This window comes from Pomacea canaliculata, linkage group LG6 (genome assembly GCF_003073045.1).
Source record: "Pomacea canaliculata isolate SZHN2017 linkage group LG6, ASM307304v1, whole genome shotgun sequence".
Taxonomy (NCBI): Eukaryota; Metazoa; Mollusca; class Gastropoda; order Architaenioglossa; family Ampullariidae; genus Pomacea; species Pomacea canaliculata.
This window is the reverse complement of record NC_037595.1, coordinates 29620714-29639456: the sequence shown is the minus strand read 5'-3', so window position 1 is coordinate 29639456 and position 18743 is coordinate 29620714. Positions and strand designations below refer to the sequence as shown.

Below are 18743 nucleotides of genomic sequence, written 5' to 3'. Positions count from 1 at the left end.
TAAAATAATCTTGTCGGTGGGAAGGTTCCTGGTGTCTAGTGGATCTTCCACTGTTTAATGTTTCCACGCCAGGCGCATGATGGTAAGATGGCTCCAACATGGAAACCCCCTGTAAGCTAAGACCCGGATGTCGTATAACATCTTTAACACAAAGCCTCTCACTACTTCTGCCAGTTGCTTTGTCACGTGGTCTGCCCACGCGCTGACAGCATCATCATCTTGTACAGCAGCGGATGTTTGTCAGCGACATCACAGATCCACGTCTTCACCTCCCGTGTTGACAGTCGTTGGCTTACTGCTGCTTTTTGTGAGGACTACATCAAGAAATCTGCTGCCGGTCTCCCTATATCTCCTCCAACTCTTTGCATCCTATAAAAAAATTCTTCTTCGTTTCTGTAATCACTGTCTTCAAAAGATAGCTTTTTTACTACGAGAGGGTTTAAAAAATATGCTTTCTGACTTTCTGTCCTTATTGCGAGCTTGTAGCAACTTATTGATTCCGTGTTTTTCAGATAATTGATTTGTCATGTTCACATTTCCTGTTATTGTTAATCCGTATTTGCAAGGATGGGCCGGTGGGTTATTTCGATTGGGGTACATGCATATGCGCTTGTTCGCTTGCACACACACACACACAGAGTAATAATTCAGTTCTACAAATCTCTTCGGGTATGTCGACAGTCTGATTGTCGTTTCCAGCAGAGCCACCGCGCTGACAGTCAAACTTCCCCTCCCTTACATCTCTGCTTCCATCCGTGGACATCACATGCCCCTTTGTTTCCCTCATCCCCTCAGCACACTCCTCCGCGATGTTGAAGGATGAGTTGGCCTGTGGCTGCCGATACCATCACAACAGATCGAAGATGGGGGTCGGGGTGGTGAGAAAACGAGAGCAACTGCCAGGATCTGCCGGCTAAACTGGTGGGCAGGGTACTGGAAGCTCCACAGGAAGATTGTCTTCAATCGACGAAACATTTGAATCACATTCTCTGAAGGACTCACACTCAAGGATGGTCGGTGCCACGACTCCATAAGACCTGGGATTGGGGGGCTAGAGTAGATGGGGGAGGGTGGAGTTCATTTGGACAAGACACTCCCGCCCTCGTTGCCACCCTCGCAAGGCCAGGCTGGTGATTTATTCAGCTCGTCCCCGGGAGGTTTCAGGGACCCTCTGCCCTGTTCTCGAGGCGGAGGATGTTGACTTCTCCTGACAGAGCCTCCAAGACAGCTAGAACAGGGGGAAAGACGAACTTTCATTTATCTCGCAGGAAATCTCACGTGATTTAGAGGTTTGATTAACCGGCAGAATGTGAATCGATTTCAACTGGCATTTACACTTTTTGAAAAAAATTGTTGTGCCTAACATATCTGTCTGGTCTTGTCTGTTGTTATCTAAGTTCACTGAGCTTGATGAAAGCCGGCAACAATGCGCAATGAAAATTTATCATCATCAATCATCAATCATCAATCATCATCATCAGTGTTTTAGTCATCCTGCCGCACTCGGACAAACGTTCGGCCATATTTATCCTGTTAACGGCCCTCCTACATTTTTGAGTATCCATGTTTAGTGGCCTCCTGCACTTGGGGTGCTTACCATCACCGGGTATCGAGTGTCAATACGATGCTTCAACACACTGTCTGCTACCTGACCACACGTGCTACAGTTTCCTCCCAATATCCTCCAAGTGGGCAGCAAGCAAGGAACAGCTCTCATTCCTTATCTCCACATCCTCTTCCTTCTTTCTCTCTACCTGAAAGGAGCTGAGACCTTTGACATTCTCTCGTCTGAAAGCGTCCATTTCTAAAGACAACTCATCTGTCTTCTTTGTTTTCTCTCTGTCAGGTCATGTCGATGTTCCCAAACAAACCGTTGGAGAACTGATCTCTCTACTGTGTCATCCCTAGTGAGGCTGTCATCTGCTTTTAACGGCCACCAAAAGCTGAATGTTCGTTGAGAAGACTGTTTATTTTAAGGAGGAGAGGATAAATAACTGACCAGAAGGTTTGCTGTTAGTGTTGTCATCTGCCGGTGGTGATTACAGGCGTGATGACAAGTTCGAATTCATCCTCTTTGAGGACAAACATCTGCCGGTCTGATGGAGTTCAATGGACAGGAGTAGATGGAGCTCACGATGACCCTAAGCCAGATCCGTTTTTTATGATAACCTGAAACTATTGTTTCCAGTGGTACTGTCAATGTAATCAGAAATGTTTTCAATGGTGTAACAATGTAACCAGAACTGGGACTAAAAGTTGCCAAGGTAGACTCTGATGTATGTTGTTTCTGTTGCAGGTTCATGATGGTTCTTATCTGTCTCATCTTCAGCGTGCTGTCCACCATAGACCAGTACACAAAGTTCGCCATGGAGACCTTGTTTTGGATGGTGAGTTCTTCTCCCTACTGGTGGTGCTTGTTGGGTTTGTTTACTGTGCACCTGCTGGGAAACACCCCGAACAGAGAACACACACGTGCGCGCGGATCATACACAGGAAGGAGTTCGCAGGCGGGCACTCGACAACGGCTACACAACTTTCTTTGCTTCTAGACAAGTAGATAAATACAGAACGATAAACCCACTCTTCCCACCACACACAGCCACTTACCACCTTGAAGTCTGAACTCAAGAAACATATTTTAAGCGAGTTCACTCCGACACTGTCCGGACTATAGGTGTACATGATGCGCGCGTGCACACATCTAAACGCTCATACGCTAGCAAGCACCTATACACAAGCTCTTGGCAGCTTCAAAGATTCTCTCTACCACCCCTCGCCTTCCCCACCTTCCTCTCTCTTTATTTATCCTTCTAAGAATGCACTGAAACGACATGTAAGTTTCCAACATGTTTACTCTGATTGTCGTAAACACGCTCTACTCTCTCGCTCTCCTAAGATCCAGGAAGCAGAACGCTTGACAGCACACGACCCAAGTGCTCACATAAATACAAGTTATATTTAGGACCACTGCGTGGTTATTGGCTGCAGACAGAAGCGAGCCTTTCTACTTTCCTTCCTTTCGATCGTTCATCCACATTCCTCTGTCACGACCATGTTGAACTATCATCTCACTCGTGAAGGACGATGAAAAAAATCCTTTTATTCATTCTGTCCATCATTCCAAGAAATCACAAAAAATTGTTTACGATGCTGTATTCTATTTTCAGTATTCAAACTGTCACCTGTCATTTTGTATGTCTGTCTGTCCAGCGAAAGTTGAAAACCTTGGAAAACAAAAAGTCCACAGATGGCATTGCACTAATATCTTTATTTTCCTCTTACCCATCATTTGCCTGTTGGCATGTTTATCATTCTACCTGCTGACCATGAGGTCGGTAGTCTGCATACACTCTGTACCCTCCTCACTCCTCCCACAAACACTGATGCTGCTTACCAGGCTATACTCGATGGCAGACGACCGTCTAGCACCGCTTCCTGCCGATGGTCTTGGCTGCTGCCTGGTGTTTGGGTGGCGCACTCCAGTCAAGGCGATCTGTCTTTGTGAGGAGATTAAAGCTTGTTTAAACTGCAACATGACTAAAAGCCTCTCCTCCAAGTCTTCACAGACTGCGCTTGACCCATCCAACCGTCAACAATGCTGGCTGGCGGGCTTCCAGAAGCTTCCGAAAGTCTACCCTTCTTCTTGGTTTTCTACCGGCTCACCGTGCAGCTGCCTGGCATGCTATTAAAAAAGTTCTCCAGAGTTAACTGCAAACTTTTCTGTCATTCACGTGGCTCAGTATCTGTGAACTGTATTATTATAACAAACAACCAGTTCCAGTGGCTGACAAAGGACAAAGAACCAAAGCTGGGTTGAGGGTTGTGTCCAATCATGAATCACTAGAGGAAGGCAGGAATGTAAGAGGAAGAGTGCAGGCTATTAATAGAATTAGAGTGGGGGGGGGGAGTTGGCACGAACTCTCCTGTCAGAGGTTATTTGGTGCATTAGCCAATCAATGGGATGACATCTGTGATGAACTGTGGAAACCAGGTCAAGTCAACCCACTTTTTGCACACCACGACTAATCAAAGAATATTCCCGCCGCTAATAACAATAATGACGATGGTGATGATGATGATGTTAATGTTAATGATTCTTGAATTTTATAGAATCCCATTTTTTTACCAGGCTCTGCATTACTAGGTTAAGAATAAATTCAAGAATAGAAATTACTGAGGAAAGGCTAATGGAAGTTAACATCTCTGCGATTTCTGTGACACACACACTCACCACGAGCGGCTTCCAACTGCAGGGTGAGAGATGATGCTGTAAGAGACATTTCTGAAACAAGAACATCTCAAACAAATTATAATTGACTGTAGCAATGGTCCTGCACTCTTTGCACCCTGAGTAACTTCACCTTTGACTTGTATACTCTTTGCTTTTCCCTTAAAGCTGTTTACCACGTGACTGTTCCTGTCCATCTCTTTCACTGGGTAGTCCAGTCTGACTCAAGTCCAGGGTTGGTTGACAATATTTTTAATCAGCTTCCACTTTTCTCCTTCCTGAGAAGGTTCAAAAACGTTGAGCCGGAGATTTCGCGGAATTATTTTTGTTATACTGGGATATATCTATCTAGATAGTGACTCAGCAAGAAGTGTGAATGACAGTCGACCTCATAAGCTCTCAAAGAAAACAAAAAGCAGATGATAAAGAATGAGGATTAAAAGTTCAGACTTGTATAACTAAAAATGCCTATTTCCTGATCCTATGCCTGAATCCGTTTTTATTCTGTTTCTGCCATGATTTCGGCTTTTTCCACTTTTGTCTTGAGAACTGTCGTGGTGAGGTTTAATCAGTGTGAAATATGAAAGACAGCCTTTGAGAAGTGCCTGGAGCAGAACAGCTCAAGAATGGTAAATCCGTTTTTTCTCCAGAGTATGATTTGGACACAACAGGAAGTGTGTGTCTGATGTTCATCTGACTGACAATGGTCTTTCACATTTCTTAATGTCTGTCGTTTGTTGTTGTCTATCCTGGTATATCCGGTGACATTTAGAAATACAGTGAAATTAGCCACAATTGTGTTCTTTAAAAGAAATGATTTTTTCAGAGTTATGGTTCCTGAAATAGTCAATGGTCAAGTACTGGATTCAGTAGTAGTTGCAGTAGTGGTGTGTTGGTGGCGGTAGTTCTGGTGGTGGTGATAGGACAACCACATACTGTGTCCATCACAGACATGTCATCGCTCAATTTGCTCTTGTAACAATGTTATTTATCTGCCTCATCCTGCTGCAGTGTCTAAACTAAAGTTTTCTGATGCCAGGAAATCTTTCTCGTCTGCTTCTTCGGCGCGGAGTACGTCATCCGCCTGTGGTCCGCCGGCTGCCGCAGCAAGTACATGGGCATCCGCGGCAGGTTCCGCTTCTCAAGAAAGCCAATCTCCATCATAGGTAAGTGGACGAGCGAGTGCTGGGCCATTTGGTTGATGAAATGCGAGAGACGGGGATTCTCTTTCCTCCTTCCACTACAGTTGATGAACAGAAGATGCTTCTAATACAGTCTACAGCCTGTAGCTCCGAGATTGGCCATCGGTCTGCCTGTCAAAGGGAATGTTTTACAAACCAGTTTATTTACATGACAGAAGTTTTACCGAGGTCAAACTTGATTTCAGACTATGTGTGATGCAATGGTGGGTGATACACAAGTGTTGCCGAATATTTGGCACATGTTCACATCACAGTGAAGCTCACATTTGCCGGACAGTGTCACACTTCCAGCAGTACATGTCTGAGTAGAAGGCTTCCTCCATCTTTCTCTCTACTTTTGCAAACTAAGCTTTGAAAGATTGTTAGTGATTGGGGGAAGATATGGAGAGATATTCTGATGAAGGTCTTTCGTTTTTCATTTCAAGCTTCTAGTGTGAAGATGATAATATCCTTTCCAGTGTACAAGATGGATCTGTTTCAAATTGCAAGGAAAACAACAATATTTAAAGTCGTTCATCTTCATTTTATTACAGCGTTAGCTTCCTGTCCGCACGAACATCGATCCTTTCCTCTTTTGATCCCAGGCGACCTTTCTGCTTCCTTACACTGATACCGTCCCATCACGCTCTGTCTCGCAGCGTCTCGCGTGTTCTCACAGACGAGATCACGTGACTGACGTACGCTAATGCAAGTAGAAAATAGTTTGCACCTGACCCTCCGACTGACAAGATCAAGGTTCTATCGGAATGGTGGAATGGTGTGGAGGGAAACAGTTTATGTTCACAAAGTGTGAGCACTGGAGCGTTTGTCAAGGAGAACCTGTCTTGTTGATGTCGGAAGGCTTTTAGGGTAAATAGTAAGCAGACCGCCATTGAATTGCAGAGCTGTCCTTTTGTGGTAAAGCTTTCTTTATTTCTCTTTGAGAACCCTCCCCCTCCCACATAAAATCTGAAATAAATTGAGAGAAAACATACACAGAATGGGGTGATACGAAAATATTTTTATTCCATGAAAAAAGAGAAACACAAAGCAAACCATGCGAGAGCTCAACGAGAAAAGATGGAACAATGCAATAGCAGCCAATACCAGAAAAGATAAGCCAGACACGGGTGGACGATGTGAGGTATCAGCAAACACCACACACGAGGTGGACAAGTCAACCGAGACCGGCCAAACCTTTTATTCCATTTTATTTAATGCGGCTTTCAACATCAAAGTCGATGGTGTCTCTAACTAGGTCAGGACAGAAGGAAGAATGCCGGAACGAGAGTTGTTCTGTCTGTCTGTCTGTCTGTCTGTCTGTCTGTCTGTCTGTCTGTCTGTCTGTCTGTCTGTCTGTCTGTCTGTCTGTTGAGACTGATGAGAGAAGTTATTAAGCTCCCCACAAGAAACCCTGCATTCAGCGTCCAGTGCAGTCGTCGCCTGGTGACGGTAGGACAGCCCGGTGCAGTTAATTAGCGGATGAGACTGCTTAATTTCATAGGCTGGAACCATCACGTGACAGCCGTTCACGCAGCCAGCCTCGGTCCTGTCACGTTCGACAGGGTGTGAAGGGGAGGAGAGGGGAGTGCTGACGTCTGCCTCAGGTGTCACGTGGTGCAGATGCAGAGTGCGTGTTGAGGAGGATGTCGCCAATGGAGTTTTCACTAGTGCTTATAATTGACCGTCCTTAATTAACTTCATACTCAACTAAATGAAGAAGAAAAAATATTGAAAACATTTCGACTCGTCCATATGAGCGGAAAACCTTCTGTTTCCATATGAAGCCTGTTCGAGTCTAAGAAGAGACTGGTCACTCAATGTGGACTTAGACATATTGCTACAATAATACAACAACGATAAAAAACCAGAAAAAATGAGAAATAAATCCCGGGTACAAGGTATCCTGGCTACAGTCTGTGGCCGTGAAACTACACAAAAGATAATTACATTTACGTCTCCAAACACTGTCTCTGTGTCTCCTGCCAGACAAGTTCGTGTTTGCAGGAGAAACAGCATCTCAGTCTCCTGGTGAGCAGGACGATGATCCAGTGATTGCAAGACTCCTGTATCTGTTTGTCTGTGTGTTGGTGAGTGTGCGAGAGTGCAGTGTTCAGACAGGAGAATAGATAAGCACTGGTAAGTCTGTACAAACATTCATGAAAGATAAAAAAGTTATGTCAGCAGGCGTTTAATGGAATACGAGATCGATCTCGCCAAAAATAAATGTTTGTGCTGACTGTTACTATGACACTCGCCTCGCCTCCTGCTGATGTCTGCTCTCCAGCTTCGTGTTTCCAGCAGCAGTTGAGGATTTCTGTGAGTCTTGCCACACACTCATATCTGGAAACACTGTGACAACATTCTCTGTCTTTTTTTTTTTTTTTACTCGATATTCTTGTCGAGGGCAACGTTGCCATGCTAACACCCGCTCCGTTCAGAAAAATTGAATCACGTGACTAGAGCTCCGCTAGGATGTACCGAGATGTAATGCCTTTTAGATAGATAAGTAAAGTAGCTTACCAATGAATGAGTGGGTATTCTTCTGTTAGTTAAAGGTATTCCTACCCTGCACCTGCATACATACCTTGTCTTCGTGTGAATTTTTTACTCCCTCCCCTCTCTCTCTGTCAGTGAGTCAATAAGTCGGCGAGCCAACGAGCAAATACATGAATGAAGGAGTGAGTGAGTGGAATGAGAGCAAACACCACAGCTGGAAGCAAACGTAGACGAAATTTTATGACAATACCTTTTAAAAAAATAGTGTGGCAATATTTTCAGTAAAACATTCTTTTCGATAAACAGCTTGACTGTGACATGCGCACGAGAGTGGTTAATGATGTTTGGCTGCTGCCCGCAATATTTATCTTATCGGAAGTTGCTGAGGGCGCCAGCGTCGCTCGCATCCCACGGAGCAGGGACCCACAGCAGGGACCGCTCCACCGCCGGAAACCCGTTTATCGCGGATCGACCGGTGGGTGACCAGACTTCCTACCGTCAGATGTCGCAACGCCACGCACGACAACAGCGCCATCTGCCGGCGAGCGTCACATGCGCGTCAGCTGCTGGCGTCCTTCATTCATTACTCCGTTGTCTGGCGTCTTCCTTGGGGTCATGGAAAGGTCAGCATTTCCCATCAAGGTAGAAGCTGAGCAGAAGCTGCGATTCCAGGGAGGATGGAAACAAGCCTGGACATTGGTCATTGGTCAGAGCAGACGTGTTCCTGCTGAGAAATATATTAGGAAACCACATTCTGAGCGTTGCCATGGGAACACAGCAAGGTGTCATATGAAGCTGAGGATGGTCGTTGTCTTAGTAGATGTCTATGGAATAATGACAGGTCAAAGCTTTTCGTGTGCTATTTCTTCAATCGCACTTGTTTAAAGAAATATAATTTAACTGCACATCACAGAAACTTCTGTCGGTGTTAACAAAACAACAAACCCAAAATAATCTCACTAAGTGACCATCTTTAATTGTCTTTGGCCTCTTCCCTCTGTTGTAGGGCTAAACAACGAAAATTGTTCACTTTAGCTATAGACATCTTTAATTTCTGATTAAATGAGCCTGTGTAAAGACATAATAATGGCTATAATTATTTTAAACAATCATTCATAAATTCGTTTGTGATTACAGTTGAGATGTACAAATCTCCGTCAGGATTTCATAATTAGAGGGAAGTTATAATTATTTATAATTAAGTCCATTTGTCTTTAATGAACTGTCATAATAATTTTTTAAAGATTAATTATTAATTCAGAACAACCTTGCTACTGGAGCAAACTGAAAAAATAATTACTCAAAACGAACAGTTTCGAGTGTAAAAAAGTATGCGAAAAAGAAGATAAACTGAAATAGCAGGTACAGTAGTGATTGTATCCACCGTACAGACAGATTGCTGTGTGATTGTCGCACTCACCTCTACTCACTCCGTAGTCGCCATTCTCCTGACTAATAAAGCCACCCGGCCCTCCCCGGTGTCCGATGCCATTAGCCTCCCTGACACCCAGCTCCTCGCTTGTATGTTTTCAGTCTTATGAGAGAACTTTGGTGGTTTCACTATCCATTTGGAGCCGTTACCCACATTGCCTTAGAGAATTTAACCTCCCATCATTTTGAAACCACTGCTTGCGGTTTTCAAACTACATCGGAGCATCACAGAGTGACAATGTACATTTGTCTATTTGCAGCTTTAGTGCGGTTGTGTTCCTCTAAATATTGCTGTACAAAGCTTTCACATCCCTCAAGATTTCTGAATATGTTGACGACACAGTATTCCAATATTTTAAATTAAAAAAATATTCCATACACCTTACATCAAAAAGCATGCTGGCTGATGGATTTTCTTGTGCGCTGTCTCGGGCAGGTTGTAAATGCGTTGCCATAGCAACACAGCAAGGTGTAATACGAAGCTCATTATGTTCGTTGTCGTACTCGCTGTCCATGAGAACAGACAGAAGCTTTCTCGGATGCTCATAGAAACAAGTTAACAGCCTGTTATCCCGGGATAACAAGATAAATCGGTTAACCGGAGATAGTGGTTCAGGACCGCGTGCGTGTACTCAGGGTGAGTCTGTAATTCTTTTGTCATCCAGTGTTGTATCGGCACATGTCCCCTTCTGATTACTTCTCTCACCTGGAGCAAGTATGGAGGAGATCACCACGGATTTACTTTAACCAAAGTGAACACTGAATTTTATTTTTGGACCTAAATAAACTTGACAGATAAGATGGTACAAAACTGCTTGGAAGATACCGCTTATTGAATTCATTTCTCGCCATCAAAATTTAAATTGAGTTTTGCAATGGACATTATAAAAATGAATTAATATTTTTTTCTTCTAATACTTCATGGGGACATCATTTGGTCAGAGTGAATAAATTTAACTTCATATACCATCTTGGTTATTTATATATTGTTTTAATATGTCTTGTTTTAGTCGTAAGTTTCCCTCCTCACATGATTAGCACATGATTACAGCCTCTAGGTCCTGCTTTTTCCTCTCATCCATGAAGATCAATGCTCAGGCTTAATGAAGCTGCTAATAAGGCTGAAACGACCAGCAGCCCCCAACACTTAATTCTGACAGCAAATGGACCTAGCGGTTCTCTAAATAATGAATCAAAGACAAGGAGTCTTCCTACTGCTGGGAGGCTAATCGTCAATAAGACAAACCATCTACCAGACATTAAATCCTTAAAAAAAACAAAAACCTGACCTTTGGTCTTCACGTGTGAGGCTGGCCGTGGTTACCTGGAAGGTCTGTCATAGGGACAAAGATAATTTATAGCAACGCAGCTTCAGTTACCGATCTCTGCTATACCCGGGGTAGATGAAAATAATGAGAGGATTCTAAAAGGCCCGTGAGTCGGATGGTGAAGGTATGAGTAAGTCAGACAGGAATGTCAAGGTAAGACCGTAGAGACAAGGGTGGCACAGTCTGACCATCTTATAACCAGCGAGGACTGGCAGCCATTGAAGCTCGTGTCCTGGGTGGTCTGCTTTTGCCTTCAAAAGACAGTACAAGCGGCATTCATCTGAGACCTTTGAAGTTTGTCTAGCAGGCGGGTATGGAGATCAACAAATAAAGAGTTGGAGTTGCAGTAATGTAGCCGGGACAACACACAAGCTTCCTGATGGCAGACACTGACAGGAGGGTCGGCTGTGACTGATCCTGTGAAGTTAGACTGTACTGAGAGGCCGCCATGATGTGAGATTGAGGAGATAAGGATATGTAGACGTTCGTGGTAGCGCTAAGATTCAGGAGATAAGATACCTTCATGGTAGCAACAAAGAGAGAGGTGTTCACATCAGGGAAAGTAGAGGATGGTGCAAATTTCAGTTTATTTACAAAGGGTGTTGGAGGACCTCGGTTTTGACTCTTTGCCTGTTTATTTGTTTGGGTGGGTAGGTGTATGGATGTTTGTTGGTTGGGTATAATTTTTTTTCATGCATGCCTAACACACGATGTTTACCTGTTATCTGTGGATTTGGCAAAACTTTCTGAAGAGGTCCCACACCTAACCACCATAATAAAACGAACTTTTTTGTGATAAATGACATGGGCACCCACACGCAGGGCACTTTAAAGTAATCAACAAACAGCATTAGAAGACAGGTGTGACATAGAAGACAGGTGTGACATAGAAGACAGGTGTGACATGCGTAGTCGACTTTATGAGCACGTGAGAGAACAATGCAAGTGACGGCAATCTATATCAGTGTCTCTAAAGAGCTCACTGTACTGCTGGCAATATGGCCGTGACAGTTTATGTGTATATTTTTTTTTTCGACGTAGCAGATCGTTTTTAATTGGACACTAGAGAGGTCGGGCCGAGGGTCAGTTTGACCCCAAAAACCTGTTGACATGAAGGACATGACATCGACATTTACTCGGTCTGGAGATTGCAGACATGAAAGACATAACATCGACATTTACTATTGCTGGAGCTTGCAGAACTGATGAGATGGTTAAGCAGCCATAACGCTCATTGTCAAGGGCACTGTACTCCCGCGGGACTCCATTCGATCAATGACGTCACTTCCTGTGCTATCCTCCACCGGCCTCGGAGGTTAGAAGACATCGTATAATCGACTTACCTGAGCTGATGGATGATCTCAATCGTGATTCTTAGTATATCTGCTTCACCAGCGGAATGAGTGACAAATAAAATTCTAGTATTAATTGAGTGTCATGTCGGAACTCTGGCGTTTCATATGACAGCCGAAAACATTAAAGAAATTTGTTTACTAGTTGTATGCGCTTGAGACTTGGGGAAACATGTGTAAACATCATTCACGTGGTGTTACCCTCAACCTTGCACGTGCGCTGCCCGTGCACTCAGAGGAATGAAGGAGGAGCCGTAGAATACATAGAATCTATCCATTTCTACAGAATAAATGGAATATGTGTGTGCGTTGTTTTTATTTCCACCTCGTGCTCTGGATTCTTTGTTTGGCTTGTGGCTGCTTGTTAGTTCCACAAAAACAACAACCTGGCTTTTCTTCCAATTGCTGCTTCATGTCCCGGCCTGATGTTTCTTTTTGCTGCACTCACGTTCTCCACTTGAAGCCGGCCCACGGCCACACTCAATCACGAGGTTCAATTCTCTTTCTGTCTCTCTGTGTGGGTGGCAATATTAAGATATTGGGGGAGGGGAGACCATGGAGGTGTTTTATTGCATAACTAGACTGTTTTCTATTATGAAAACTATTGTGCGGTATAAATCCTGGCGCCTGGTTGTGTTAATAAAAGCCTGGATGATCTTTATCTAACGTTTTCTCCATCATGCAACACGTGTCTTTCCCTCCCTTCACCCATCCCTCCCTTCACCCATCTCTCCCTTCACCCATCCCTCCCTTCACCCATCTCTCCCTTCACCCATCCCTCCCTTCACCCATCTGTCCCTTCACCCGTCTCTCCCTCACCCATCTCTCCCCCAGCCCTGGTCGGGTGGACCTGTGGCTCTGTCACAAGCAGTCACCGCCTCACGCTGCTGATGCGGGTCTGAAAAAGCCAGCTGCCCTCCATAATGGCGCGGGTGCTGCTCCCTGTGCACTGTATGCCATGTGTTCTTCAAGTGAGTTTGACAGCTAACTGGCTTCATTATCCACTGCCCCTGCTGGGCCTGCAATACTGTTCAAAGAAACATCTTTCTCCAACCGCTAAAAATATGCGTTCATGAACGATGTCAGAGTCTGCACTTTCTCTCCATTTCCTTCCTTCCCCATGTTTCTTAAAGCTTCCAACCGCTGTCTCTTCTTTTTCGTGAGTTTGGCATTTTCATTATTCTTCTACTTTTTTTTTTTTTTTCGCTGTGAAACTTGTCTCTCAACCATTTTAAAGATTTGTGACTTTTCCTTGTCCAGTCACGCGCGGCTATTTTTGTCCGATGTTGAAAATCCAGGGAAATTAAAAGAAAGGGGTAAAGGAGTTACAGAAGCAGATTAAATTCAAATAAAACTCACTTCCTAGTCAGGAACATGCGTGTGGAGGGCAAAAGTTTGTTATTAGATATGAACTATGACAACTGACCGTTTTCACTCAAAGAAACTGTTTTTATTCTTCCTTTCTACAGATCTCATCGTCGTGGTGGCTTCCATTGTCGTCTTTACTGTTGGTTCTGAGGGACAGGTCTTCGCCACCTCGGCTATACGGTAAGATGTCGGCTTCTTTCCTTGGCTTTTATGTTTTTTATATATGTATGTAAGCAACGTTTACTAGATCAACATCTCTACAACATTGATTGCTATCTTCGATTTTTAAACTTTCTACAAGACAAGCCCAAGCGTGTCGGAACTTTAAACTTTTCCCCCAAGAGAGCTCAACCTCAGGGAATGTTGAAACTTCACGGACGACAGGCTAAACAAGTGAAAGATTAAGTTTTTTCGAGATAGCCTAAGCATAGAAAATGTTTCTTTGTCTTCACCATGTCATGTCAGGAAAGTGCGTTTGTCCTGAATGCCCCTTGTCTACCAGCACGCATGCGTTCGGGTGTGTGATTATGCGTTCGTGTGTGTGAGTGTGGAGGTTAGGCATGAGTGTGTTAAATCGATTCCACTCTCGATGTGCTGCACATGTTTCTAATTGTCTTGGTGTGACTTGGCGGCCATTTTGACAGGCCTACAGCTAGCGCCCTCATGCGATCGCCTGACAAAACAAAGTTGTCGTTCGTAGTTTCGAGTCGTGGGTTACTCCCCTTCCTGTGCGACGGAGCTTGGGGTGGGATGGGGATGGAGATGGGGCTACAGCCTCCGTCTCACGGTTTCCTTCAGCTCCAGCGCGTGCTCATGTGTGTCTGTGTGTGTGCGTGTATGTGTGAGCGTGTATGTGTGTGTGCGTGTGTGTGAGAGCGTGTCTGTGTGTGTGCGTGTATGTGTGAGCGTATCTGTGTGTGTGCGTGTATGTGTGAGCGTGTATGTGTGTGTGCGTGTGTGTGAGCGTGTGTGTGTGTGTGTGTGAGCGTGTCTGTGTGTGTGTGCGTGTCTGTGTGTGAGCGTGTCTGTGTGTGTGAGTGTATGTGTGTGCGTGTGTGTGCACGAGCTCACGGGGTGGGGGAGGAGGGATGTTTTTGTTTACGCGCGCAGTGTGCTCATGCATAAAACCTTAATGGATATTGTCTTCTGTTCCCATCGACCATGCCTGCTGCTGAGTGACTAGGTCAACCTTTGTGCTGTCGATATGGGAGAGACATTAAGGTCAGGGGTCAGAGGTCTTGCCTTTATTGGTAATCTCAACTCACTCGTGAATTCCGAGTAAACATCTTCACTGATCGATGCTTTTTTTGAAATTGCTCCAACGCGATCCATTTTCTGGCCTTGAGTAAGTACCTCTTACTAAAATCATTTACAGGAAATCAGTTTAAACTCATTTGCTGAACTTTTCGACCGAAATGTCAAGCAAGTGCTTTAATTATTAATTTGCCAGCTTTGCAGTGGTCACGGTTCACAGAGAAAGCTCGTTCACAGGTGGTTGCACTCAGGTTACCGAGTCGTCGATAGAACTCCATTCTCACCTTTCCTCGTCACCTACATTTCTACTTTTTTTTTATTGAATCAATGACATGTTCTGTCGTCATCGTCGTAGAACTGTGCACTTGCTGTTATCGACTCCCTGTGTGCCCTTTGTGCCATGGACGAAGCTTTGTGCACATCTTAATTTTTATCAACGATGTAAAATTGTGCTACTTCAGCTTTGACTTTATCTTACCTGGTGTAGAGGGAGATTATCTCCATAAATGTTCATAAAATACAAAGTCCGGCACTGTCGGCTTTGTACTTACCTTGGTCTCAGGTAAAACTGTCAATGTTCAGAGTTGTCTCCCTTCTCAGGATTTCTCATCTTATTTTTTTTTTTTTTTTCTTTTCTTTTTTTTCTTTCTTCGTCATTCTTGTATGAATGGTGAGCTAGACAAAGAAAGCATTGAAGAATTTTGGCCATGGTTTCTGCTCCTGTCCACACCACACGATCTGGACGATGTTCCTTCTCTGGCCTTCGTTGCTGACTGTCCAAGGCAGTTACATCTTGAGCAACCTCCAACCTCTCCTCCCTTTGTTTCTTTGTCTCCTTTCACTGCCTACGGTCTGGTAATAAAATCAAAATGCCGGAATCGATGTCTTCTGTCGAGTGCTTTCCTCTCTCTGGCAGAGCATAGAGCTGAGGCGAGTGTTTGCAGATCACTTCATCTCAACTTTATTGTCTGCCTCCTGCTGTTGGAACCACCTCCTTAGGTGGAAAGCCGGGCTTGTCAACGTGTCTCGACATGAAATGAAATCGATTTCGTGAAAGAATCAAGCTGTGTGGAGAACATTCTCGACATGTTATTTTTAAGAAATTATTTTCGGAATCTGTAACTTTACAAACGACGAGAGTTGGCACGATGAGCCACACCACGTTTGCTCTGTGCTAGCAAGAGACTGGTGATTTAAAATGTTTCATATGTGGACCTAATTATGAACAGTGAACTATATATAATTTTGGTACAAAAATCGTTGAAGTATAGACTAATGTAAAGCAGGTAACAAAAGATGGAGATGTGTTAATAATACTACATTCAGATTGATAATTTTCAAATGATAATAGACTGAAAGAGAGAGAAAAAAATTGAAAGACGTGATGGTAGGACCCTGAGCTTTTTGAAATAGTATCTTGAACTCTACTGAAGGAAGCTGCGCCCCGCTCGACCATTTATCCCTCAACTAAAATTAATTGACCTAACCTATAGTAAAAGCGGTCGTTTGATAGTAAATCGTTGAAAAACTTCACAGATCGTTGTACATTTGAAAACTGTTGCCTATGTCACTGAAAATTTTTTTAACTTCACTAAAGCATCAGGTAACGGGTCAGCAAAATGAATGCCATAGAGAACTGTAGTTTCCCTGAAGCATAGAATTACAGATAATTTCAGACAAAATCAGACATGGCTGAAGGCCGATGTTTTCACGTGGCAAAGTTTTGGTGCACGAGACCTTCTGTGACCTGCGGACCTGCGACACATTTCTCCCGAAAACAAGCGGTCTGGCGGATTTAATCATGAAAAACCAGAGAGGGTTTGCCGAGCCAGCTTAGCCTTCGCCATCAATAAAGACGATCGTATGAGGGGAGACAAGCCAGGCAAGGGCAGACAAACAGAGGCGACACTTGGAAATAAGGGGACCACCCATGGTGGCAGCCCCTGTGCTCCGTCTGTATTAAATCTGTATTTACTACAAATTCAGGGAGACACAGGATCACCACTAGCCCATGGGAATGCAGAAAAGTGTATAGTGTAAATGATCAGACAGACAGACTGACTAACAGACCGGCAAAGAAGCAGACAGACCAGTGACGAGAAATCAACCAGCAACCAGTGTCCTACCTGCTGCAATGTGATGTAATATCACCCATTGATACATCTTCCTCCACAGCTACATTCTTACCTGTTAGTTTAGTCTGCGAACATATTGACGACAGTGATGAAAAGAAAATGGTTTTTACTGTTCGCTCGTTGTTGTCACTTGTTGTAACAAATAAACTGTGTTCAAGTCTACAATACTTACCTCCTGTCACCTAACAACGTGTATTGTCTGTCTTACAGAGGCGTGCGCTTCCTGCAGATTCTGCGCATGCTCCACGTCGACCGACAGGGCGGCACGTGGCGCCTCCTGGGCTCCGTCATTTACCTCCATCGGCAGGTAACACGTCACCATGTGCTGCAGTCATGTGAATCTGTTTTATCACACACCTGTACACCTCCGTGATTTTATTTTGCATTGATGGTCCGTGTGCTTGTCTATGACATTACTTACTTTACAGAGTGGAAACAAACCTCCTTTCTTGTCTACGGCTGTATGTATATTGTATATTTTTACGGAACGATATCAAATTTACCAATGGTATATTTCGTATATACCAGAAAATACGGAAATCAAAGAAAGAACAAAAATAATAAGAAACAAAATTAAAACCAAACAAATAAACAACTAGAAAAATCAAAACAAAAAAGAAAATGCTATGATGAATTCAGAAACGAACGAAGAGAGGAAAAAAAAGGAGAAAAAGAAAAATATAAATGAAATAAGGAATAAAAAAATAAACAGAATTAATGAATCAAAAAGACGATAGGAGAAATGGAAAACTAAGACAAAAAAGTCTGTTATATTCTGCTGAATCTTTCTTTTACTTTTTCCGAGACTTAAAAAATGTCATCAGCAGGTTCCTGCATTATCGTCTACACCGCTCGGTCATTTCCCTCTCCTACCCCATCCGCCTCCCTCCCAGCGGCTGTAAATCGCGAGATTTCACTGAAAGCGAGGCTGGTGTGTAGCACAGACTTCCGGTATCAGCCTCCCGCGGCTGTCGGTAATTTTGCGCATCTTTGCTCAAGGAATTCGCTACAATTATCTCATTGAAAGCCGCCATCCAGCTCCAGCCTCGTTACCCACTTCTTGTTTTCCCACACTCTCCTGCTAGACATGGACTTTGTTTGTCCACGATGCATGACTGCACGTGCAGCACGTGCCGATGTTATCTGTGTGTTAGTGCGCGCGTTCCTGTCACCTCGAGTGCTTATGTTTATGTTTGTGATCGTGGTTGAGTTCTTGTGGGTCACTTATATCTGAGATATATTTGACCTGTTTCATAAGTATCTATTCTTATGAATTCAGTTTATTCTGTGTGTATACATCCGCCCTCTAGTGTCCGCGGGATTTTTCTAACGACATCTACAGATGCTCATGTTTCTTATCTAAGCCGGCGTCGAGTTTACATGTAACCTCTGCCTCTCTTCCTCTGTATACAAATCATCTACAGATTATTTATAATACGATAGGAATGCTTTGTTTATATTTTTCCACTGCACAGTTTATCGAATAATAACAAGAAAAAAGTCTGCACATATTCAGTTCCGACATAAGCTTACCTACAGGACACGTCAGTTACAAATCCTATTCCCTTTTATATCTCCACCTTCGTCCCTTTGGTTATTGTCAGATGCTGGAGAGTACTATAACAAGTATATTATTATGAGAGAAATAATGTTATTGTTTGATTGTTTATGTCCGTATTACTTTCATTTTATTTTTATTTGTGGAATTATCTTCTGTGTGTATGTACTTGGCTGTGTACTGGTTTCAATGATTTTATGTCTTAAATGTTATTAAAAACTTTCAAATTTGTTTCAGGAGCTGATAACCACCTTGTACATAGGATTTCTTGGCCTTATATTTTCTTCATATTTCGTGTATCTTGCTGAGCGAGGAGAAGAGGAGAGAGACGACTTCAAAAGCTATGCAGATGCTTTATGGTGGGGTGTGGTGGGTATTGCCTTCCTCCCGTTCTTCTCAATCGTTTGAT

General features: G+C 43.6%; 1 protein-coding gene across 1 annotated transcript in view; it reads left to right on the top strand.

The window, feature by feature from the left end:
* LOC112566252 (potassium voltage-gated channel subfamily KQT member 1-like) overlaps positions 1 to 18743 on the top strand; it is a 54889-nt gene that overhangs the window by 20888 nt on the left and 15258 nt on the right. The window contains exons 3-7 of the mRNA XM_025242307.1: positions 2297 to 2387; positions 5268 to 5394; positions 13489 to 13567; positions 16987 to 17083; positions 18572 to 18703. Of these exons, the coding sequence (XP_025098092.1) occupies positions 2297 to 2387; positions 5268 to 5394; positions 13489 to 13567; positions 16987 to 17083; positions 18572 to 18703 (526 nt within the window). The remainder of the gene's footprint in view (positions 1 to 2296; positions 2388 to 5267; positions 5395 to 13488; positions 13568 to 16986; positions 17084 to 18571; positions 18704 to 18743) is intronic.